The sequence below is a fragment of the Limulus polyphemus genome, unplaced genomic scaffold (genome assembly GCF_000517525.1).
Source record: "Limulus polyphemus unplaced genomic scaffold, Limulus_polyphemus-2.1.2 Scaffold869, whole genome shotgun sequence".
NCBI lineage: Eukaryota > Metazoa > Arthropoda > Merostomata > Xiphosura > Limulidae > Limulus > Limulus polyphemus.
Window position 1 is genome coordinate 192010 of NW_013666479.1, and position 26964 is coordinate 218973.

Sequence of the window (26964 nt, forward strand, 5' to 3'; positions counted from 1 at the left end):
CCCTTGCCAGATGACTGCATTAACTTATTTGTCTGACTTTTGCTTCATTGTCTAAGGACTGTTGTCAAATCTTCCAAGTTTCCTCTAACCAGATCTGTCATCTCATCTTTTCCCTGCATGCTCACTTCAGTTGTTCTTTAGAGGAGATAGTGCAGGCTGGCATATGGACTATACCTCACACTTCTGTTGTGCATTACCTACATCATTTAGCCATCTCTTCCTCATCTAGCTATTGCTTGCCACCTGTTGCCATTCTCCATATTGGCTCTGACAGAGTAAGTTGTAACTTTTTTTTTATCTCTTACCTTTATAGTGGCCCCTTTCTACATCCCTGGATCATGTTAAGATACACTTAACTTCAAATTCCCACTATGCGGCTATACAGGTCTATAACGCTCACTTAAGTCCCAGTTGAATAAACTGTGACCGGCCTGCTTTTCAAAATAGGGTTTTCATGGTCAACCATTGCACTGTTCTATGGTGCCATGTTCCTTTGGAAGCCCCACCGTGTTGTTACCCCCTTCTCCCATTGAAGTACAAGACTCCTTGCCACTTACCAGTACCAAGCCATGGAGGTGTTGGACAACAAAGGCTTTCTCCAGAGTGTGACCAATTCCACTTAGTTGAAAGTATGGCAGTGGTGTTCTGTTGGTGTGGATGATGAGTTCTCTTCTCATACCACAGCCTTGTTTTGGACTGGACAAATCCATCACAAGCAGTTCACCCATCCAGCTAGCTTTCCCCCATCCTATCACTGACTTGATGTTGGTTCCCAGGTAGTCTGGTGTTGGATCAACATAGGACCAACCAATATAAGGCCTCACACATGTGGTTGGTTCATTCTACCATGGATTGAATGAAAAATTCCTGATGTTGCCTGGTTTTGGACTGGAGTTGACCCATTACATTTGCATCCCCCCCTCTTACTGTTAACCAGATGTTATGTTCCTGGGCAGCCTGCTACTGGTTATGTACTGGGTCCGCACCTTTGCCATTGCTGGGTTGTTGAAACAGAACTTGTTTTCCCTTATATTTCCTGGTCTTGAGGTGAAGATGGTTGGGGCCCTCCTACTACCATGGACTGAAGACAAATATCTGATGCTGTTTGGTTTTGGACTGGAGTTGATCCATTGAATATAGCCTGATGCACCCTGGCCACTTTTCACCATCTGGTGCTTCCAATTATACATTGAATGTGTGTCTTTCTACCCATTTTAGTGACACATATCTTGACAACAGGGAAAGAGAATACCTGGTACAGATAGAGTGCAGTCTCCTGCAAGTGTGTTCCTATAATTAGGGTGTCACACTACGTGTGTTCTCTTCTGGCACCTTCCGAAGAGTGCTCATATAGGTAACCTATATGTGGTATTGGTATTGTAAGGTATTGTATTGGAAGTTAACATTTTCCTACACTGAAAATGTATTTGCAATAGATACTTACCTCTCCTCACCTTTCCCACCGATCTTCCCCATAATCTCAAAGTGATAAGAGTGTTCTATTGTTACAATACCATGAATGTAGATTTATCATTCAATAAATTGAGCAGTGTACCAGTGTTTTTTCCTCTTATGCTTTTGGAAATAAGCAATTTGTACATGCTGAGTTTGAGAAATTAATGTCACTCTTTTGCCATGAAAAGGCAGCAAATAAAATGTATCAAAAAAAGTCAAAAATGAAACAGGTACTCATTATTAAGCCACTAACCCCATCAGACTAATTTGTCATTTTGGCAATTAGTATGATTGCATTTCTTATTTTTCCTGTTACTATCGGAGTAGTGTTAATGTTTAGCCCTGTGAAAAAAAGTCACATTCCAATGCAAGTTTTGCTTCATATGATACAGACTAAACTTTACAAGAACCACCAAATAATTTTTCCTCAAAAGTATCATTGTACATGTCATATTTGTTCATTCACATTCATGATAGTCTCTTACAAACTAGTACTTTAGTGTTTTGTTTTTTATGCAAATCTATACTAAATGTTATCTGCTCAGTATCCACAACTGATACTATTAAATGTGTGTTATAATGTTGTTAGTCTACCAGGATCTCAAAATATTTTAGAATGTAATGTAGATCAATGTATGCTGAAGAATTTTGAAATAGAAAAGTTCAGGTATAAGAATGTGTAATTCAAATCATGTATGAATAATAAAAGCAATTTATCAGAAAAATACACGTATATTCTTCATTAGTGTAAGAAAGTTGCATAGTATACTTGCTTATGGTAGCACATTATGCTAATACAATAATAAGTTGAAAAATTAGTTAAGCATAATAGAAATTTTTTGGATAGTACATGCACGGTTTAACAGTACATTAGTTTGTATACTTCAGGTATAAAATACAACTAAACATACATGTTTATATACAAAATCAATGATACAATCTCAAAGCCTCTAAAAATATAATGTGATAAGTAGTAAGTATATAATTTTGTTTTAACACTGACTTTATGAAATATGTTTTTATTCTGTCCCTAACCAAGGTCTAACGTAATTGCTTTTAGCGTTTTTTGATGAACAAATAGAATGTGGCTGATAAATTTGTTCCGAAATGTGTAGTGCTTGTATTGTTTAGTTTATGTATAATTATAAGAGTACATTGGTGTTTTTTGGTAAAAAATGAGGATTTCCACTTTCCATTATGTATCTGAAGGAACTTTACGTTACCACAAATAATGAAGATTGAAAATTATGTTTTTGCCAACAAAATGTTTGGGTGATATACATGTAACCATGTACTTTACACACTTACTTACAAATAACAAAGTCATACAATAAAAGTAACTTCAGAAACATTTGCAGGTGAACCCCGCTTTATGAAAGGGGTTACGTTCATGAAAAATCATTCGTAAAGCGAGTTAGATTTTACCATTGATTACCATTATATAATTGGAGATACATTCACAACAAAAAGAAAAATTAGCCAAAACATAATAAACTAACAGTGAACTAATTTTAATGATAATTTTTTGGCTAAACAAAAAATAGAAGCCTCTGATAAATTTATTAAATCCAAATTAAGTACTACCATTAAATTTTTCCCTTAGCAATTTAATTTCAAATATAATACCATACTTTTTATATAAACTTGAACCACAACGTCTGGTTTATGTCAAGAAATGGATGTGTGAGCATATCAATAACTATCAGTAGTCACATGAAAACACCTAGTTGTATCACCCAGGGGAGACATAAAATATATATATAGGGAAAGTTACAGAAAAGAGGAAAAAAGAAATTAGATTTATTTTTTGGCACAAACCAGGGATGTATATATATATATATATATCAGGGAAAATATCTCTTAGAATTTCATTTTAACTTAACTTTTGTGTATGATGTAGACATGCATTAATTTAATTTAAAATCATAGTCTGACTTTTAGACTAACACAGAGTTACTTGTTGAGATACTACAATTTTATTGTAACATTTAATGTACTAGAATAATTGATTGTAAAACATATGAAAATAACTAAATATTTATGTATTATATTAAACTTGTACATACAGAGCTTGCATTAGGCATGAAATATCTTTGTATATAGTGATTCTGTTTTATTTTTAAGTTCTGTCAGTATATTTTAGACTTAAAACTCGTGTGGTATTTGTATATAATTGAAATGCTACACATTTGAAGTAAAGAGTTTAATGTTAAAGTAATAAAAAACAGTTGTAATTGTTATTCTGTCATAGAATAGTTTCTCTGTTGACTGGAGCAATATAGGTTTTATTCTCAGAGATATAACAGAAGCACAATTAGCACTTACCTGATTTTAAGTAATAACCTCAGTTTTTATTACAAAAAAATTACAATAATTTGAATTTTATTGCTTACTTTTTTATATTCCCCTGTAATAACCACTTAGCTACCACTGGTTCTGAAATACATGTGCACTCATCCACAAGTAAGCCTGATCCTGTTCCATTAGAAGTTGTTTGTGCTGATGGTACACCTCCACCTCCACTTCAACTTAATAACCGTGTAGTGTGGATTAGTGACTCTGGACCAGAGTATGGCTGGGTGCGCTGGCTTGGCAAGCTTCCTGATGTTGGTTCAGATTGGATGGTAGGAGTGGAGTTTGTAAGTAATATATTTATCTTTCAGTTAATTTCTTCATCAGTTTAACTTAATTATAAGTTGTATTTAAAGACAGTTTTCTTTGATCAATAAATTGTCAAATTTTAATTAAAATATGTAACTTAGCATTCTTCATGCATTTGTAATGAAAAACTGCTGAACAGAAGGGAACTAACTGAATTATTCAAGACTAATTTACATTTAAAACCATGTTTGGTGCTAATTGAAGTTGTATATGAACATGTAATACTCAACACATATAAGAGTGCACTGGTGTATCTGTTCTCTGTGAATATTGGCAAAAATTAGGGATTATCTCTTTTTTTTATTTTTTTAAAGAAGTACTACAAGTCTCATATTTCACTTTTAATCAGTTGGTTCACATTTATATATATTTGTGTAAGATACTCAATTTATGTAACATAGTTGAACATTGTGAAAGATACATAAATAGTAAAGAGTTTAAACAATATTCTACTTCTCTTTCGTAACAAATAATTATCATTGAAAGGCACAGTTTCTCACCATAGAAAATAACTTAAGTGTCAAGTAGTGCTTGGAGATTATTTTGCTTAATTCATATATTCATTGATTAGTGTCATATGTAATATGTGATTAATCCAAACTATGATTAAAGTGATTAATGTCATGAAAATAGTAAACTGGTGTTTGTGATTATAAGTGTTTTCAATTATTCAAACTATCTAGTTATTGAAATTATGATTAAATTTATTAATGTTAAGAATATAACTAATTGCAATTAGTGTTTCCAGTTATTACTGTTTTTGGATTATTTCAACTCTCCAATAATTGAAATTATAAAGAAATCAATTAATGTCACACAAAGAATCAATTAATAAAAATAAGTGTTTTCAATTATTATTGCTTTCATTTATTTAAAATAACCAGTAATCAAAATATTGCCATTAGAATTTTACATTATTACTTTTGATTAATTAAACTTTCTTCAGCCTAATTGATCAGTGTCATAACTCAGTAAAATAATCAACTAGTCGAAATTAGTTCCCAATTATTACTATTTCTGATATGGTATATTACCTCCATCTCACATAAATAGTTCTCGTTCAGTGCTGCCCTCTATATTCAAAAAATGTTTTATGCATGCTACAAGGCTTGATGCTCCCACACATCTGGAATTGACTGATTCCAACGTGTCTCGCATGCAAATCATCATGCAACAACTCTCCACCAGTAAGAGTGCGACATACTCTCTTGACGCATGTGACTCCCTCTATTCAATTCTACCAAACTATCACTTCTTGTTTTAGCAGTACTCATGCTGTAATGTTTAGTTTTGCTCTCTTCAAGTGTTTTATTTTAATTTTTTTCTGTATCTTTTTTTAAATTTCTCTCAACAAGTTTACTCTTTATTATACAAATAGTGATGTTTGTAACTTGTTGAGTTATTCTGAAGTGGAGTTATTTTTCATTTCTACCCAGTTACGGAACTTTTTACTTCATTACAAAAACTTTTTATTTGTTTCTGCCAACATAGCTGTGTTTGGTTTTTCATTTTGCACTATAGATTCTATGTTACCACGTTGGAGGTTATATGTCCTATTAGCACATTCACACAGGCTTCAGGTCACAGGACTCTGTGAGTAGATTTTTGGCTTTACTTCATCGGGAAATTGATCATCTAATGAACTGACCTTCATCGGGCCTCGCCTCAAGTTTGGGGGTCCACACATTTTGACATATAGTTTGCTGACTTTGGAAAGATAAGATATTATATTGTTATGGTTTTTGATTAATTTTATTTTTAATATTATTAGCTGTAGTTATATGAGTTCTATAACATAAGTTTTGTTAGATTGGTTGCTACTCATAGTCTAGTTCAGGTTAGAAATTAGGCTTAGTTGTTTCCTTTCTCCTATACCACTGATACTTAGGGGTCTTTGTTATATTAGGATTATGTGTCATTCATCTTACTGGTATATCAATCATTCATTTAACTATATTGTTTTTCTTCCATACATCTCATACATAGGTTATTGTTAATACACACTTATTTCATTTTATGAATTACCATTTATTTCATTTTTGTTATTATTACACTTATTGTTAGGTTAAGATTTTTATTTTAGAGCTTAGTGATATACTTTGTTCTACACTGTTTGATTAGGTTTAACACGTGTCTGTTATTTTTGGTTTACCTGTTGTTTTACTTTCGGAATAATCCCTAATTAAGTTAAATATCTTTTTAGCGTAACAAGTGACTGTTAATTTTTGGTTTACCTGTGTTTATACTTTCAGATTATTCATTAGTTCAGTTAACTATTTCGTTGTTCTTCAACACATAACATGTATTACATATGTTTCTTTCACTACCAAATTTCTTATCATTAATTTCGTTTAATTTATAATTTATTCTTCTTACCCTTAATTTTGTTTGTGTGAGCCCCTGGGGGCTGGCGTCCACCCTACTGCTCCCAATATTACTCCTATAACTGCTAAACCCAATTTAAGCAGCCCAGATGTTTTCAGTTTTCCTCCACCTTATCATGGATTGCATTCCAGGCCTTTACTGCAGAATCTGCTGGGCCTATCTTAGTTTTTGTTTTAGACACATTTCACAGTATATTCCCCTTCTCCTGACATTGTTTCATTGTTTTCAAGGTTTTTTTCCATTGAGTCCATTTCCCACTATTTCCTTCTCCTACTCCACTGCTTTGTCTGTGATTTTTTTCCTTCTTCTCTGACCCATTAGGTTTGCATTGTAATTCGATTGGCCTTTTATTTCTTCTATCCTTCTTCCTGTCTTTAATTTCTGGTGTCTTTACTCCAATCATGCATCTTTTCTTTCCCTGCATATCAAACCTGTCGTTGTCCGTTGGAGGTACTTTGTCTGTCGAGCACTGGGACTACACCTCATACATTCATCTCTCATTCTGTACTTTGGGTAGCTGTTTTTTCATTGTCAGGGTACTTTCATCCATCTGTTTCCATCCTTCACTCTTTCGTGAGACTGTGACTGGGTAAGTTACCTTTTAGTATATATACATCTTATTTTTCAGGGGGAATGTCCTTCTTTTTTCTTTATGGATCTTGCTCTGTGGTGAGTGGTGCTTGTCTAGGTATACTTCTAGTAAAAGCCACACTGCAAGGCCATAATGACTTAACAGTTATAAATCTATGGCCACTAACTGCACATTGCTGAAATAGGGTGTTTACAAGATTGCTTGTAGGTTTATTCCCGCGTTATATTTGCTTCGTTACTGTACTCACCCAGGGACTTCATAGGTAAAGCAGAAGGGGACAGTCATGCCTTGTATTGAATAAATCGGTATGGTCTGCTTTCGAAAATAGGGTTTCGTGGTCACCCATTGCACTATCTCAGGTGTTGTTGTTCCTCCAGATTCTCCACCATGCTCCCCCTCTTTTCTTCTAGTGGAGTTTGAGAGTCCTTACCACTTTCCAGTTCCAAGTCACTATGTTGGTGGACTGTGGAGGTATCCTCCTGAATGTGTTAATGAAAAAAACATTGATATATATATACTGGATATGCATAAATGATGATAAGCCATTCAGTTGAGATTAGGGCAGTGGTGTTCTGCTGGGGTAGATGATGAGATGTCCTCTACTATGTAACATTGGAGTAAGCCATCAAAATTGCATTTCACCCCTTTTGATTGGGATTCCTCATCCTACACTCATGTGGATTTTGGTTCCCAGTGGTTGGGTTTCAGATTTACAGCTGAACCAATCAACATTAGTCCTCACACACGTGTTTTTGATGTATCGATTCCCTCACTCATTTATACTCTTGTTACTCCATCCTTGTTGTGGGTTAAAGTGGAGGTACTTGAAGGTTACTATAGTTCTTCCCCTTCTGCTATCCCTCAATGTTATTATTTCGAGGATGTTACGGTATTTAGGGTGGTTCCTGTCATTTTGATTTTGAGTGTGAGATGGTTTACATTACACAGACATTTTTTCAATGTCCCGTTCATAGCTCGGGGGGTATGACATTCCCTCTGGTCACATGAACTTGAGTTGAAGATGGTATGATCCTCTTTGTAGTTGACTTGCCACCAGTATATCCTATTTCCTACCACCACATGGATGTCGGTTCTCAGTGGACTGGGTTTTGAATTGTAGATGACTTGCCAGCAGTATAATCCTTTGTCCTACCCCCCACATGGATGTCGGTTCCCATGTGGGTGTCAGTTCCTGATGCCCTGGGTTTATGGATGATGTTGACTTGCCGTGTATGGTCCGTTGCAGCCAGTCTACACGTAGAGGCACATCCTTGACTCACACCCACATTTATGTATTATGGGATAGAGATTCATGTATAGTGTGGTTTGGATCACTATCCAACCATAGTTCTCTCTCTATTGGATGTGCTACTCCCTATTTCTGCCCATATCTGCAACACCTTTTTCCACACCTGGTATACCTGGTACAGAAGTGGTGTGGTCTCCCACATATGATCTTCGACTCCAAAGATCTCTTTGGAAGTGACTTTTGGATGCTACTTTCTTCCCTCCATTTGTTCAATGTGAGATTCTAGCTATTTATGTGAGGGGAGGTAATGTATTGTGTAGGAAGTTATAATTTTTTCTATACTGAAAATGTATTTCCATTAGATATTTACCTCAACTCATACTTCCCACCCTTCCTCCCCACTGAAAACCAGTACTTCAATTTTCTGCCAAAACTCAACTGATAGTTTGGTAGAACTGAATAGAGGGAGTCACATGCATCAAAAGAGTATGTCGTGCTCTAATTGGTGGAGAGTTGTTGTAAGATGATTTGCTTGCGAGACACATTGGAATCAGTCAATTCTATATGGGTGGGAGTGTCAAGGCTTGTGGTATACACAAAAACTTTTTTGCATATAGCGGGCAGCACTGAACGAGAATAGTTATTCATGTGAGTGAAGGTAAGTACCTATCAGAAATACATTTTCAGTATAGGAAAATTATAACTTTCGATTATTCCATTTACCCAAGTAATTAAAATATTGCCATTATGTTTGTAGTTAGATGAAGCTACACAATGGACTGTCTGTGCTCTGCCCACCATGGGTATCTAAACCTGCTTTTTTAGCATTATAAGTTTTTTTAGTCATTTCATATTAAAATAGTCAATTAGTTAAATGTAATCCATTAATGAGTAATGAGCTTGATAATTAATCAATAACAAATTTTACTAATCTCTTAGCTGTAGTGTCAAATAAATTATTTACTATTTAGGTTAAAAGAGAGAGAATATTGTTTCCAGTAACCCTATTTTTTGTGTTAGATCCTATACTTTTTCCCTAAGTTAGGTACTTCATAGTGTGTAGATTAGTCTACCACTCTCATTGTTCTGCTTTCTCTATATGATGTTGTTGATGCCATATATGAAATGAGGGGCTCAAAAACTGTAATGTATTTTAGTAATGTTTAGTAATGTTTTTAGTAAACATACAATGTAACACTCCTAGCCTTTTTTTCCTTTTATGTTTTTATGTGAACTAGTGTGTGCAGTGTTGATTTATACACTAAATATTTATTATAGTTTTCTATTTTTATTATTATTTTACTTCAAACAGGATAACCCAATTGGAACGGGCACTGGAAAGTACAATGATCATGAATTGTTTCATACTAAGCTCAGTCATGCTTCATTAGTTCCCATCATTGGACTAATGAAAGCTGAAGACTTCTTAGTGGACAGTAATTCAGGTAAATCTGTTCATACAGTGAAATGATTTATTGGATCTGAAATTAAAAGGGCCTGTATGTTTTGAGTTTTGAATTTTCCATGGTATATTATGAATAATTATCAAAGAAATTCAGAAAAAAAAGTTGCAAAATATTCTTAAATGAAGACAGTATTGTGCTAGTAATAAGTAGCAAATTTAGAAACTTTAAACTAAGAAGCAAATAAATTGTAGCTCACTGTTTGCTGGTTTAGAGCTGCTTTAACATGGAAATCTTAAACATAACACTACAATACAGATGGAGAAATAATGGAATAAGAAAAACAACAAATATAATAGATGCAGTAAGGTTCATTCTAACAACTAAATGGAAATGGGCTGGACATGTAGCAAGGTATTCTGATAATAGGTGAGCATTAAGAACAATGGAATGGCAACCTAGGACAGTGAAAGATCTAAAGATATGCAAAAGAGAAGATAGAGGGACGATATAGTGGTGAAAGCAGGAATCAAATGGACATGGTATGCTAAGAAAAGGAAATACTGGACTGGTCTGATGGAGAGCTACATCCAGTGAGGGATGACTGCAGTTTAGATAGATAGAGAGACTGTGGTAAAGTCCTCAGCTTCAACTGTAACAGTAAACTTGCTCCCTATACAATTAAAAGAGTAGGGGGAATGTGTGGAAAGCTTTTTAAACTTCATTAAATCATGCAAAAGTAAAATTAGGAATAGGGAAGTATGGATGATGTTACCATGTGCATAAGGGAGAAGTGGGTGTAGATAGTACTTTGTATTGCGAAAGGAAAGGTAATTAGGGAATGGATCTGTCATCCCTCATAGGTTAAGATTTTGTTTGTGAATTTTCTATTTGTTTATAAAAACTTAGATTACTGGTACTGTCGCTGTGTTGAGTTTTAATACTTGTCCCCACTACCCAGGTTTTGAAAACATTGCAAAATATGATGTATCTTACTAAATAAGTCGATTGGTTTGTAATTTTTTTATCACACTATATGGCTCAAAAAAGTATCTTTTGTACTAGAGGTGTCTGGTAGATATCACTTGTTGTGAAGTAGGTTTAACTTTGCAGTCATTGAGACTCACTGCATGGCCATCAGATTCATTCAGAACACTACTTACCTAACTTCTTATGTGAGTAGTCTAGGTAGGTCACTTAACTGCTTCAAATACACAGCACAGCCTTTACATTTTATAAACTTTGTGCATCAAATACAAAATACCACAACCAAAAAAAAGTTTCATACACAGAACATGAGTTTTCCCTCTAGTATACATTATGTGGTGAGCTATGTTTGACATATTTTGTGGTCTTGTTGACTATCCACTAAGATAAAAGGATATAATGGAGCATGTTGCTTTGCTATTTTATGCATTCAGTATTGAAACTCATTTACAAATAAACTTGGTAAATTTAAGATCTACGAAAAGGCTTTGATAATTATTAATATCATCTGATGCCAATACAGCTGAGTACTTAAGTAACTGATATCCACATGAAGAAAAGATGGATTTCAAGAATATTAATTTGCAAATAAAATATAGAAATGTAGAGTATTGTATATAATATAATTGTTTAGTAAATTACTAGTTCATGAAACAAACCTATCACATAACTTTGTACACTTTTAACACATAAATACTTTTACACTTCTTTTTTAAACAGTGACAAATTATTCAATGACGAGGAACCCACTTTGAGACTAATAATGGTTGGAGACGGCTTAAATGAGTAATGAAGAAAAAAACTTTAATATAACAGCAAAACCTTGTTGAAACATTGTACATTTGCTGTTATATTAAAGTTTTTCTTCATTACCCATTCAAGCCGTCTCCAACCATTATTAGTGACAAATTATGTATTTTACTTTTAATTCTACCCTAAAGATTATGCAATTACCTGGTTATTTCACATTATATGGCCTTTTATTACTAATTTTGCATATATATATGTATTTGGTTAATCTTTTGTTACATTTTATAAGCATCTCATACACATACACACACACACACCACATATGTCAATTTTTTTTTTATAAACAATAACAGAAATAGCACAGTTATAATGGCAACAGTTACTTGTACAATTTGTGTGAGCTATATATATGTGTGTGTCAAGGAAAACATCACTTGTTTTATGAGTTATGCACTTGAAGAACAGTTACTGGTTGCAATTTTTACCTGTTGTAGAAATGATGGTGTAAAAGATGTAAAAAAACATTACCTGGATTTCATTTTTCCTCTTATCTAGATCAAAGAAAATTTTGTTTAATGATACTCTTCCTAGTAATGGTAATATTTCCACAGTAGCTTTTACACAATTTTTAACCCAGTCTTTTTCCTGCCTCAGTTCACATTCTAGTATATCTTTTGGTCATCTTGACTATCATCTCTTTATTGTTCACTTAGTAAATAATTATCACTGCTGATATTGAAAAGCTGGTTAACTGTGGCCTGCCATTTCTTTTGATCCTCTCTAGCTTCATGTGACTTAATTCTAGAGCCAGTGCAACTGACTTTAACAGGAGACCATTATCATGATAGAAGTAATCATACAGTATCTCAAATTGAAATCAGGATGACTATAACAACCAGTGACTTTGGAGAATTAGTTGAAAATAATTGGTCAAATTATCATTATCTGATAGACCGAGAATTTGGTCAACAGCATAGGATTAAATGCTATATCATAGTTGATCATAGCCAAAGTATTATTGAAAAATTTTAGAAAAGGATATCATGTAATATACACAGAAATAGATACTATTTTTTTTTTAAATTGGTGTACAGTAGAACCTCGATTAATGGACATCTCGAAACAATGTGCACCATACCATTATGAGCAGACCTTTTCAGTCGCTTTCTTTTTTCTGCTATTTGTAACCAAAATAAATATGTATAAATGCCTGTATGGTATACTACTAAATTCCAAATATCCCAAAAGAATGATCAATATTCAAACATTTGTGATGTTTATTTGATCGGCTCCAAACCATATACTGTAACAAACATTTTTACATATTTCAAAGTGTAATCTTATTACTCTGGGGAATTTTCATTGAAAATACTGTAGGATATATAACCTGGAAAATTCCACACTGTGTTCTCAGAGCAGGGGTCAAATCAATCTTATTTCTGTGCATGTGCTTTGTTATTCTTAGGAGTGTCGTATTATGGTGTCACCTAAACAGTGTAATGATGGTGATTTTTTGCTTTATTTTCAGTGGATTTTTACATCAGTCGTTGACAGTAAACTAAACAGAAAATAAATGTGAAATTTTTAGCAGTTCAAACTCTGAAGAGAAGTACAAATGTGTGGTAACTTTTTACATGTGGATGTATTTTCATACCTATGGAATAGAAATAAATTTAAAAACATATTTCTTTGTTCCATTTATTTAATTTTTGTATAGTATACACAATAACACTGCTTACATACATGTAACAAAAATGGCTTTAAATACATACACCAAACAAAATGGGGGACTTTAAAATTAAAAAATTTAGTAAGTTTAATAGGGAATACAGCTTTGCGTAGTGCATTTTTGATATTAAGGGTACCTTGCTACAGAGGGCATTTGAACACAATCGGAAGGGTGCCTTTAATGTCAAGGTTCTACTGTATGTATACTATTCTGTGTGAAAAAAAAGAAAATGTGTATCCTGCTTCATTTAGGCATCTTAAGTAACTTAATTGCCATATTACTGCCAAGAAATTGCAACTTCCAAAGGCTAGTATATTTACTTTCTCACAAACAATTGAGTATCTCCCACTATTCCATGATACATGTAATAGTGCTTGTTCTTCTAAGGGAGGGAGTATAATTACTAATATGGTGCCTCACTATCAGTAACTGAAGCGTGGTCAGTCTTTTCAAGCTAGTGTTCACTATAATAATGTCAGCTAAGTGCTTAGAAAACAAGGATTGCAAAGTCTACAGCTTATGTATACAATTGAACCTATCAATCAACTGGATAATGTTCTAGATGTCATGCCTAACAACCACAGCTAACCTAGCTGTTTTGATTGAGTGAGTAACAAAAATGTTCTTTAGATATTTTACCATGAAATTCCACTGAGTTGCTCAGAAAATATGGTGCATGACTGTCTTTTGGCATTCAGGTGTTGTAGCTATGTTAGTAATGAATTCCTATCACTATCCCAACTGCTTATCAGTTCAGTTTCAACTATATTTATTTGTAGGCTGATCTCCCAAACAGCTGGGTTTTTCTACAATCATTACATCTTCCTCTGACTCATCATGAACAGCCACAGAAGTGTTTGCAACATTGCCCTGTCATCATTCAGAATGAGATAGTACTCTCACTGTCATCTGACTTACCAATCTTGGCCTGTTCTTCATGGTTCAATTATAATTAGTTCAGCAAATAACTTGTCCTAGTCATCATGCAGCATGAGATAGTACTCTTACTGTCATTCGACTTATCAATCTTGACCTTTATTTCATGTCCAAATATCAGTAACTTCAACAAACAATCAGTCTGTTTTTGCATTGTTACCATATATACCATCACAATGACATATAACAGATGCTCATTGCTGTCAAGTTGGTCGGGATTCACAAACTTTGTAAGCATATGCTTGAAAGTCTGCATATTCTGTCTTAGCCAAACCAGACTGAGGATGACATGGTGAAATGCACATCTCAACTTTCCAAATAGCTTAACAAACTGCTTTTGAAGTTTTCTTGGTCATTATGGTTTTCATCAAGTACTTAATTTTCTTTTATATTACTGTTGAGCTAACATATCAGTGATGAAATGAGATTGATGGATAAGCTTGTATTCACTGGAGGAAAAATAGATGACAACTATAACATATTGATAACCATCATCACCATCTGGGAAATAGCCAGCTATATCCAAGGCTATTCTTTAGAATGGAGAATCTACAATCTTAGTGTCTTAAGGTAAGTGTAGCCAGAAGAATCACTTTCACACATTGACTGCAGTTCAAAAAACACCCAAGTCCATGAATAATACATAGTCCAAAATATCTCGTCTTTGACCTCTATTTGAATTTCAAGATGGGAACAATAACATAGTCTTTGGTATTATTAGGATAACTGCAACATGAGGTTTGTTTAGCTGAGCTGTACTTAGAATTTGTTTGTGCAGAAATAAAAGGCTGACGTGGAGAATTTTCAGTATAAAATGATATTTTATTAACAGTAAATAACATTGGCATATGATTTTTGTCACCATGTAAACACAGACATAGAATATCAGCTGTGACAATTCTTCTTTTACAGACCAAAAACCAAATGAAGATAATGCCAAGATCTTACAAACAACAGGTGAATTATTAATTAAGTACTAGCTTTGTTTATGTTAAAGCCTATTCTACATTTCAGAAGAAGTTATTAGGATGCCAACCATATTAATGGAAAAGGAAATCCCAAATTTGATTTCTCCATTTTCACACTTAACCATCATACCAAACAACATGTTGAGATCTGCTGAATGAATTATCCAGTCTAAAGTAGACCAGGTGAAAATAGACAAGACCTGATGAGTTATTTCTACAAATGATAAAGACAATTGCTATGAGCAAGAGTAGTATAGTTCAGTGATGTTTATAACTAAATGCAGAAACCTGTACTAACATTTTGTAAAAATTATATGAAAAATGATATATTCATATTGTATGCTATAGAATGGTTTGTTTTTGATGTTTAAATATATCAATTCAAATCCCACTTTGTCTTAATTTCCTCTTCATTTTAAAATCCCAAATAATTGTTTAGAATGGTGTAGATATTAACACTCCCTACTTAGATAAGCATTTACTGTAACTTAACAATAGTTTAATATAAAACGAAGTATAGAATAATTATGTTAACTATCAAAACTTAAAAAAACTTTTAATAAAATTGTTGTTGATTGAAACCAAAAAAGATAATATACAAAATTGTGGGTAGGATATTTTAGTAATTTGTGAAAAAGTTTGATATATGTTAAGTTTTAGTCTTGGAAACTGATAGTTTTGGAGACTGATAAGTTCTTTTCACAAATAAATCCAGTATGTGATGCTACAACTGCAAAATGTACTTGTAATGTGTTTGCTATATTGTGTAATCAAAACAATCTGTGTAGTTTTGGATAAGAGTAAACTAAGTACATATAGTGTGCTGAGGTTTTTAAAAATATATGAATCCCATGTTAAATATACATTTATATAGATAAAAAATGAATATACTAAAAATTTTTAACTGTCTTGTTCATTTTTGACTTTTGTTCTGCGTGTGAATTATTTTTGTTATAGTGTAAAACTAGTTCATTGTATACAAAAAATATTTCAAACCTCTTAGTTTAAATGTATACATTTAATGAACATTAATATATCTGTTTCATTTTATCAACTTGTACTTTAGTCATAGTGATAACAGATGCATATCTACCATATGCTTTATTAAAGAATTACACCATACAAGTAAATTAGATTAATGGGAGTTAGTATTTTACAGGTGTTCAAAGTGGTGTTATTTTGAAAAACGAGTCACCTATTGTCTCCGGAGAGAATTTCAACACAGGAGCGAGGGCAAAATCAAAATCTTTTTCATCTCAGCAAGCTAATGAATGCCCTGTCACATCATGCAGCAACACATCCACATACTTCCCAGCATCACCAGGGGAAAAAAGAAATAAATCTTGTGGAACAGTGAATAAAGCTAAACCTCTGGAAAAAACAAAGGAATTGTCTAGACAGAGTAGTTTTGGTGATAGATCTAATGTGACCATCTCAGGACTTAAAGGTGCCAAGACTAACAGCCCTTCTTCTAGAAGGAAAGATCTTAAACTGTTAAGTAGCATGTATAGTCCTGAAAGTGAACAACCTAACAGTTTTTACCATGTGGTTCCTGATGAATGTACACCTGGAGTATACAGTAGCTCATCTTCCGTCAATCCTCTCTATGAGATGTTAAGTGAAAAAGGTGAGATTTGGCTAATTCCATACCATATTATATTGCTTCAACATTCCTATTTATTGTACTGTTAGTAGTGTATATGTAATGTAGGTTGTTATGAATTTCCTTCTTGTGAACTAAAAATTGTGGTTATTTTTTAAAAGCCATCAACCCTCTCCACACTGGTCATGGGTCAAAGGCCATATCATCTCGTTTGTTGACTCACATATAAAATTTCATTGAAAAACTATTTTATGAACTTATGTCAATACGTTTGGTATGAAATTGTAGATTATAATTCAAATTTTAGTATTATACATTATTTAATTTCTTAATTTAAAAGTAAATATTAAAAAAACACTTAAACATTGATTTTTGTGTGTCACGAGGTATGTTGAATGCAGCACTGGTTTAAATTAGATGTTTGTGACGTCAAAATACAAAGTCTGTAATTTCATATGGATTAGGAACTCAAGTTACTGATATTGACAAGCTAGAATATAAAATAAGAAGGTCTTATATTTTCTATTTGCTAAGATATTGCGCATGTATTAAATCAAACACAGTGACACTCCGCTCACCTCTTTCCATTTTTGGAAACACTCCTTTATATACACTTACTTCTATATATGACATGAATAACCAATTGGAAGCTCAGAATGCCCCCTAGTGTCTTTTTCTGCCATCTTAACAGGCTTCCAGGCCATTTCTTTCTTTTGAACCAATATTTCAACAAAGTAGGGTGTGTCTTTAGTCTGTTCAAAATTTCGTATTTTTTATACCCAAATACAGCTTAGTTACTAAGCTTTATAAATTATAGTAGAATTTCTTTGGTATTGATATAGTAATTTATGATTTTTTTGGTTATTTCAAATGTATATATGAAACCTAAAAAAAAAAATTATTTCATTTCACATCCTCCACGTGCAAAATTTTATAAGGCTTAGCAACCTATGGCAAACAAGCAGCATTGTTTGATCTATTTAATGTTACTTCGCATGTACATCTCCTTTTTGGGTTCCTGTCATCATTTTTTTTTTAACCATGGGACCCCTCTTTGTCCAGGGACTTCTCATCTTCTACCTTTACTGAATGCGTCTGCCAACTCCTCCATTTGGTGTATTCTTCTCTGGATATTGATGCTTGCAGGCTCTTTCACCTTTCATCACATCAGATTCATCACCTGTCTCACTCTCTTGTGTTTCACTTTCACTTGAACAAGACCCTTCAGGGGCTAGCATGTGGATGATTCTGTACATGTTCATTTCCCATTATCATCATCATCTGGCTGTTTCAGCTCCTGCAGGATTTCAATTCCCTCCAGTTGCTGATCCTCAATCTACACAATCTTTGAGAAAGGTAAGGATATTTTCTTCTTCTTTACCCTCATCTAACCCTCTTACCTTTAATAGGATCCTGCCAGGTGGCTGGTATTCTATCCTGGCTTTACCAATGCCCACTGTTGAGATAGGGTGTTCTGCAAGACCGCTAGAGGTATCCTTGTAGTATTACTGATTACTGATGTTCTCAATCCAGACTGTACCTTCTGTGGACTATCATGGAAAAAGCTGGCATCAGGAAATTGACTACCAACTTCTTTTGCGTATGCTTTCCATCTTTTAAAAATAGGGTTTTGCAGTCATCTATTGCACTGTCTCCAGTAAAAAAACCTTTCTGGCAGGTGTTGAATGGAGATCTGGGTACTTCTTCAGGTCTCCACAACTGAAATACACTCGCCACTTCTTCAAGTGAAGCATTGGAGACCCTTGCCACTTACCAGTTCCTAGTCACTGGGGTGATGGAGTTTGGAGGATTCCTCACAAATTGTATATGCCACAGTATGGTGAGATATAGGGTAATGGTAGCACTATCTGTGTAGTGCAGATCACTCCTCAAACAGCTAGTCAACTGTGTGGTTTGATCATGCCCTAATCACAGCATACTTCTTGTCTTGAAGACCACTGATGTACTAGTGCTAGATTGATGAGGCAAAAATCCTCCCCTCCCCCCAATTCCTGTGAAACTTAGGGCTCTTTTGCCTTTCCTTTTCGTGCAAAGAGTATACCCTGGTCAAAATAAGATGTGGTCTTTCTATGGAGCCCTTGTTTTTGGGTGTCACACTCCATGGGCCTTCTTTTCAAACATTTTCTGAAGAGAGTACATGCAGGTTTAATGTTTGCACCGGCCCCTCCATTTCATGTGTGAGATTCTAGCTATTCTGTGTATAGAGGTGAGGTATCATCTCAGTAGATAATATTTTCCTTACCTGAAAACATATTTTTAATAGATACTTACCTTCCCACTCATCTTTCCTATTTCCAGTGCACTTTCTTTTTGCCTCATTGTAGAATAAAGTTAGTTTGGGCACAAGTGCTCAAGGGGATCTGCTGTGCAAGGAGGTTGTGTTATCCTTCTATTGGTGGAAGTCTGTTGGTGCATGATAATGACATCATGCACTAGATCAGTATATGTTAACTACGTGTTTTTAGGTGGGAGGTAGTTTAAGATTAGTGGTATGTAAATCTCATAGGCAGATGTGTGTAGGAATCAAGCTATTCTATGTGTAGAGGTGAGTTTCAGGATGGAAACTGTTAATATTATCTCAAATTATGGGAAATATATAGGTCATTATTTTAGGTTGAGACATTCATTAAGGATTATTTGATTTTCTTAATATACTGTTAGTTGAATAGATGATCATATGAATAATTTTAGAAGTTTTTAGTTGTTTTTTTGCAGGTAACTTGTTAGAAAAAGTCTTTATATATAGTTTTTGTGTACATGCAAAATAAACAATTCTTTATTACAAAAGTGATATATTAGGTCATCAAGGTTTGTTTGTGCCATCTGAAACAATGTTACAAGTTGAACTTTATCTTGCAATTGTTGTTATAAAATTATTCAATGCCAATTTTGACCAGATGCTTTATTCCATCTTTTTTTTTTTACACATAGGAAAGTTCATAAGGACCCTAGACAATAATCATAGTTATATGGAGAAACATGGAGGCAGTTTCCGACATGATATCTTACCACTTCTCACATAATAGCTTTTCTCAACTTGTACTGCATCTATATGCACAGATTTTTGCTCACCACTAACCTTGATATTCCCACCTACCCTCAAGTGTTTTCACATGAAGCAACTCCGTGATACCATGCAAATATGCATGTGATAACCCTTCACCAATAGGAGCACGACACAACTAGCACAGTTGACTCCCTCAATGCAACTTATTTCAACTTTACTTCTTGATTGGCACTCATGGTGTTTAGACATGTTTTTTACTTGAGCTTTACTTTTGGAAATTCAATCAGTTACATGTTTTTGGATACTTTTTTTTTTTTTTCTTTGCTACACTTCAGTTCTCTACTTTTTGTTTGCACACATTAACCCTATCGAGACAGGTCTTCCTATGGTCACGGGTCAAAGAACGTGTCATCGCTTTTGTAGACTTATATTAAAAATTTTAATGAACTAATATTTTATTAATTTATGTCAATAAGTTTGGTATCAAATTGTAGATTATAATTCAAATTTTAATATTATGCATTAGTTAATTTTTTAATTTAAAAGTAAATGTTAAAAAAAAATCCTAAATATCGATTTTTGTGTGTCTCATGTCATGTTTGTGATGTCCAAGTACAAAGCCTATAGTTTCGTACGAATTAGAAACTCAAATTACTGACAAGCTAGAATATATATAATAAGACCTCGTATCTTTTCTATTTGTTGAAATATTGCTACATTTACTGAATCAAATAGTGGCCCTACATACGTTATTCCATTGTTGGAAATGCTTATGTACACCTAATTCTGTCTATGATGTTTGAATAACCAATCGAAAGCTTGGAATGTCCCTCATATGGTTTTCTGAGCTTTTGCAAAGTATTTACACTGGGAAACCCTTTCCTTCCATGGTAGATTTCAAGTGGTAAGGTAAGACATTATCGAGCACAAAAAATCATATTTGCTTAGACCCAAATACAGCTTAGATACTAAGCCTGATTAATCATAGTGGTATTGCTATAGTAATATATGATTTTTTGTTATTTCAAAATGCATATATAAAACCTATAAAAAGTATTTTCTTTTACAGTCTCCACATGCAAAATTTGATAAGGCTTAGCAACCTACGGCAAACAAGCAGCAAACCAGTACAAAGTTCGTAACTAGAAAAGATAATTCTTTTCTATACTTCTTTATTTACTGTTCTATGTTTTAAGAAAAATAACTGAAATTTAAGAATTTATTTTGTAAATAGTAATGTATATACATATGTAATGTAATATAACTGAAATGTGATTGTATTTTACAAAATATTGATCCACTAGAACACATCCAAGACAGGTCACTTTTTAAAGGCCAGTTTTATATTATTGGATACAGTAACATGACAGTAACATGAATTATCTGGGGGTTATAAAGATTTCACATATAAAATTTGAAAATTTTCTGAAGCATAAAAGTATTTTTATTCTTAAAATCAAAATACTTTTATGCTTCAGAAAAGTAAACATTCAAAAAGAAAAATGTATGAGCAAATCATTACTTAAAAAATCTTAAACTTAGTAAAATAAAAAAATTTATATTTTGTGTATGAAAGCCTTGTAATGTTTACTGATAATTTGCAGAAGTTTGTTAAGATACGCTTACTGTATTAAAGTTATAGCATGAAAACTATAACAAGCACAAATAATTATGAGATCAGTCCCTAGGACCAAGCCCTTAGTGAGAGAGTTAATATTATGTGTCTTTAGTAATTTTTTTTGAACTACCTGTGTGGATTTTTTTACTATTTCCACTCGTAGTTGTCATGAATTCATAGTTTAATGCTACAACTACTACTACTGCTGGTCCTACAACAGTTATCCTTACTTCTACAATGGTGCCGGGTTTGCAGTTATTGGTGGAACTTTATGGCCTTGGAGTTTGCTACTTTCATACAGGCTTCAGATTCTCCTGAAGATTATTCTGTCATTCCTTGTTCAGGGGTACCTGAACAAGAGGATGAGGATTTGGACAGCTTGTTTCCTCCCTCCATTCTATGCCACACAATCATGTTTAGCTCCAGTGGATTTGCCTAGGCTTCCTCCTCCTTTCCTAGAGTTGATAAACTAGGTTTGTTACATTTTGCTCATGTCTCTCTTTTTATTTCTCTCCTTCCCTTTTAAGTGAGACACCTTTTGGGCCTTATCTTGCTCTCCCCTCTCTTACTGGATTTTGGGGTTCATGCCAATAGGTTTATGGACCAATTACATTTTGGGGTCAGTATGCCTTGACCTCCACATAATATGGAAGCCCATGCTGTGGCTAACCATTGATCTGCTTTTCCTTTTTTGGGCTCGCAGCTTTTGAATTCTCTTCTGCCTCTATGGGGTTTGGATCCCAATACTTCAGTCACGTTTTCTCAACCTCAATTCTATTATATCCATCTCACTTTTCCTCCCTCCTTTCCCTTTCCTCAATTCACCTTTTTTTCTGAGGCTCTTCATCATTTCCCTGAAGGGTTTTCAGTGGAGGCTCGTGCCCTGATGTTTCCTTTCTGGCATGATTGTCCTCATCTGCCTTTTCTTTTCAAACATGACTTTTCTGTTGTTGGGAACTTTTGGCTCAGGATGCCCTTTTGTCCCATGTTCCTTTACCTAAACCTCCTTACAGGAATTGTGTATAGCTTGCTTTTTAAAGCAAGATGTCTTTGGGGCCTTCCTGACTTATTAGAATCCAGAGTCCAGTCTATTCATTTGCACACCTCCCTTTTCTTGTTAACTTCCCTTTTGTCTTAACTTACTCCTGAACTTGTTCCTGTGTCTCTCCTTCCTTTTCTTTATTGGTTCCTGCTTCATGGGTCTCCAAGGTCAACTGTTGATTTTGTCATCAATGACTTCAGCACCCCTGGTGGTCTTGGTGACTGTTGTAGGTACAGGTCTAGTGGGGAGCCAGACTTTTATATTTTGTCACTGTGTGGGAGTCTTTCACCACAGACCCTTAGATTCTGCAGGTTCTCTCTGAAGGGCCTGTTCTTCATTGGATGACAGAAGTAGATGTCTCGGATGCTTTGCTCTACATTCCCATCTCCCCAGCATCCCATCATTTTCTTTGATTTGTCCATTGGAGTTGTGTCTACTAGTTCAAAGCTCTTCCATTCAAGTTGGCAGTGGCTTCTTGTCAAATAGTCAAGGCCTTTGTACGTCTTCCCCATTCCAGGGGCATTTGTTTTCACCATTACTTGGATGACTGGCTGCTTCTAGCTCTTTCACATGCCACCTCTTACACACTCATTTTCTTCTTCGAGAAGCTGCACGGGTAGGTTGGCCAGTCAATGGGGAAAAGTTCTTCCTCTTCCCCTCTAAATATCTTTGCTTGTGATCTATGGAACTTCTGGTTCAGACTGTTTCCTCCTCTCCTTCTCCAACTGCACAAGAGGTTCTATCTCTTTTGGGGATGTGGGTGTCTTTAGAGACCTTCATTCCCCTTGGTCAAGCCCAAATGCAACCTCTTCAGTGGGCTTTACAAGGTCAGTGGAACCTTGTTTGGGATCCCTCGGATGCCCCAATTCATCTCCTTCCTTCCCTTCATGTGGACTTTGCCTGGTGCTTGAACAGAGATGAAACCACAGTGGGTGCTCCTCTTCCTCATTTGGAGGTGCAACTCTTCATGATATTTTTCATTTGGGTTGGGGTGCATATCTGGACACACAATATATTTCTGACTGTTGATCTGTAGTGAGTTGTTTGTGCATAACAATCTCTTAGAACTGCTTGTCATTTGTTGGGCTTTGGTTCATTTCCTCCCATCTTTCAGGAACCAATTGGTTATGATCCATTCTGACAACTCCACAGTTGTTTTGTACATCACTCGGCAAGGAGCACTCAGTCGAGGTCTCTTTGTTTCCACACATTAGACCTGCTGTTTTGGGCCCACATCCCATCACATTCGATTGATGGAGTGTCATGTACCAGTTGCCCTGAATATGGTTGTAGATCATTTATTGAACCACAACAGGAGTAGTCCCTTGACCCAAAGGTGTTCAGTTGGCCGTGTTCACAGTGGGGTATTCTGGAACTGAATGCAGTCACTATCCACCTGAATTCCAAGCTTCCCAAGTTTTGGTCTCCTATTCCTCATCCTTTGGTTGTAGCAGTTTATGCCCTCAATTAGGATGGGGAGTCCATTGCTTTTTTGCATATCCACCCATCTATCTTCTTCCTCGTATACTTGCAGTAATACAAGCCACTCCATGTTGAGTCCTCTTGATGGCTTCTCTTTGGCCAACACAGCCATGGTTTTTACTTCTGTGCCCGCTACTACTGACTCCTCCTCTTCCTCTCTCATCAACCCTTTTCAGACAACCTCTTCATTACATTCTTCCCTTCCAATTCTCTATCTTCACATGTGGTTTGTGTCTGGTCCATTGCCAGATAGGCCACATTTTCCCCATGAGTTTCTTCCCTAATTTCCCATTCTGTGCACCCTTCCTGTCAGCTTACCAACATAAGTAGTGTGTCTGCTGCCATTGGTATTCTTCTTATGGTTTACCTCCATCCCATCCTACTCTCCTGCACCTGCCTTTTCGACAAGGGTCTGTTGGTATCCACTGTTGCTGGTTATCATGCAGCTTTGTCAGTCATTTTCTATTTCAAAAGATTTCACCATGTCTTCATTTCTCCAGTCCTCACTCTTTTGTTTCATTCCTTCCACCTTTACCATTCCCTACATCCTACTGCCCTCCCTGATTGGAATTTCAGTGTCATCCTCCATGCTCCCTTTGAACTTTTTTCCTCCTTCTCTTGGTGGTGGACATCAATGTTCAGATTTGTTCACTCTCGATGTCTCTCGCACCTTATATCACAGGTCCTATGTCATCTAATCAGATCGGTCTTTCCTGACCAAAACTTTGGCCACATATGGGGATGAATTTTCCTTCATTCCCATTTCCCTCCCTTCCCTTTCTCACCTTTATTCTTGTTCCAATTTGATCACTTCTTATGTCCTGTCCTGGCTCTTCTGTTATATGGCTTGTGCTACTCCCTTTCATGGTTCCCATTTGTTTGTTCATTGGAACTCTTCCCTTTCTCGTGATATTTCTCCTATTATGCTTACGTGTTGTATTCACCAGCTAATTTGTTTGGCTCATTCTTCCCTTTCTCCTGATGATTGTCATTTTTTCCAAGTCTCCTCCGATCAAATCTATCACCTCACCATGTCCCTGGTTGCCTGATTTCATCGTTCTTTAGAAGATATTGTTCGTACCAGCATTTGGACCACTCCTTGTACATTTATCTCACAATATCTGCATCATCTGGCTGTCTCCTGCTCTGTAGGTTACCTTTTACCTCCCTTCACCATCTTGAGCTTCACAGTTTCTCTGTGAGTGGGTAGGTGCTCCTTTTATACTATTCCTTTTTGGAGGGGCCTTTTGGGCTTATACAGATTCTGCTCAGTGGTAAGTGTTGCATGACCAAGGATACTTATTCTTAAACCCACACTGTACAACCATTCAGGTCAATAACTCCTACTGTTGAGATGGAGTGTTCCACAATACTGCTTGTAGGTTTTCTTTGTGGTGTTTTGCATCATAAATATGTTTGTCCCAGACTGTACACTCATGGGTGAACATGAGTAAAGCAGAAGAGCATCGCTGCCCATCCATGCTGCTCTTTGGTTTGGGAGTATCGGGAATGATGATATACTTTTCAAAATAAGGTTTCACAGTCACCTGTTGCACTGTCTCGAGTGTTGCATATGGCTGGACTTTCCAATGCAACCCCCCTGTACTGTCTCCCGGATGTCAGTTTCCAGGGGGTACTGATGTTGGTTGTAGCTGGACCCCCCATACACACACATACACACTCATTATTCCAGTGGAGTACAGGAGTCCTTACCACTTACCATACCAGCTCCTAGCCACTGAGTGTGCTCAATTCCATTCAGTTAAGAGTAGGGCAGTAGTGTATTGCCAGTGGTGGTTAGTTGTAGCTGGAACAACCACATAAGGTACCATCCTCCTATCACAGACTGAACGATTCATTCCCAATGCTGCCTGGTTCTGGACTGGAGTTGAACCACCACATTGCTGTCTGCCTTTCTACCATCATCTGGAAGTCAGTTCCCATGGGGTACTGGTGTTGATTGTGTTGGATATGCACACATGATGATGTGGTTCCTTGGAACAGAAGTTCTCCATCCCTTCTAGTTCTCATGTCCAAGGTGAATGGTAGAGGACCCTCTTCCTACCATGGGCCAGGTATTATGATCACAGTACTGTTGGTGTTGGTTGAGGTCAAACTCCTCCTTATGGTCTGCTTCACCCTATCAACTCTACACCTGGGGTCCCTTCATTTAAACTATCGGATTCCTCATGTGATTCCACCCTTTTTGTAACACATCATTTTTACAGGCAAAGAGTATACCTGGCCCGGACATGGTGTGGTCTCCCATGAGCTTTCTTCGGGTACTTTTATAAAGAGGGCTTATCTAGGTAATGTTCCACTGGTCTGTCCACTGGGTCAATGGTGGATTCTAGCTATTATGTGAGAGGAGGTAAGATATTGTATCAGAAGTTAATATTTTTCTACACTGAAAATGTATTTCTCATAGATTTTTACCTCCTCTCGCCATTCCTCTCTACTTCTGGTGTCTTTTCTTTTTCCTGTTGTTCAATCTTGAAGTGGAGTTGAGTTGAACTAAATAGCGGGAGTCAGCTTTGCTAGGAGTTGTGTCATGCTCCTACTAGTGGAGGGTTATCAATTTCTTATTTGCATGCTATCATGCAGCTCCCTCAATATGAAAACACATGAAGGTAAGTGGGAGTATTAAGGCTAGTGGTGAGCAAATATTTGTGCATATAGAGAGCAGTATGAGTTGAGAAAAGCTATTACATGATGGCAAAGTAAGAATTTATGGAAAATACATTTTCAGTGTAGGAAAATGTTAATGTTGCACATATGCAAAGATTAGCAGATCAGGACATGTCTATTCAGAGTATTATGAATATTTTACTGATAATCCTTCAGGGTTTTATTGAAGAAATTTTTTTATTGATGTTTGCTTAACAAATTTTTTCATTTACATCCACTTGATTTTCAGATAAGCTGTTGGTTGATTGATTTTCTACATTATTTAATTCTACTTCATAATGTTCCACAATTAAACATTGATGAATATATCTACTAACAGCACATAGCAACAAATGCTCATTTCATCCAGCCTTAACTAGCCACTCCTGATATAACTTGATTCATTTCC

General features: G+C 35.4%; 1 protein-coding gene across 2 annotated transcripts in view; it reads left to right on the top strand.

The window, feature by feature from the left end:
* LOC106460953 (ubiquitin carboxyl-terminal hydrolase CYLD-like) overlaps positions 1-26964 on the top strand; it is a 113755-nt gene that overhangs the window by 35412 nt on the left and 51379 nt on the right. Inside the window, exons 4-7 of one of the 2 annotated variants that reach the window (XM_022387752.1) lie at positions 3880-4094; positions 9655-9787; positions 15060-15104; positions 16275-16742. In XM_022387752.1, the coding sequence (XP_022243460.1) occupies positions 3880-4094; positions 9655-9787; positions 15060-15104; positions 16275-16742 (861 nt within the window). The remainder of the gene's footprint in view (positions 1-3879; positions 4095-9654; positions 9788-15059; positions 15105-16274; positions 16743-26964) is intronic. The other variant, XM_013920710.2, reaches the window with a different exon arrangement.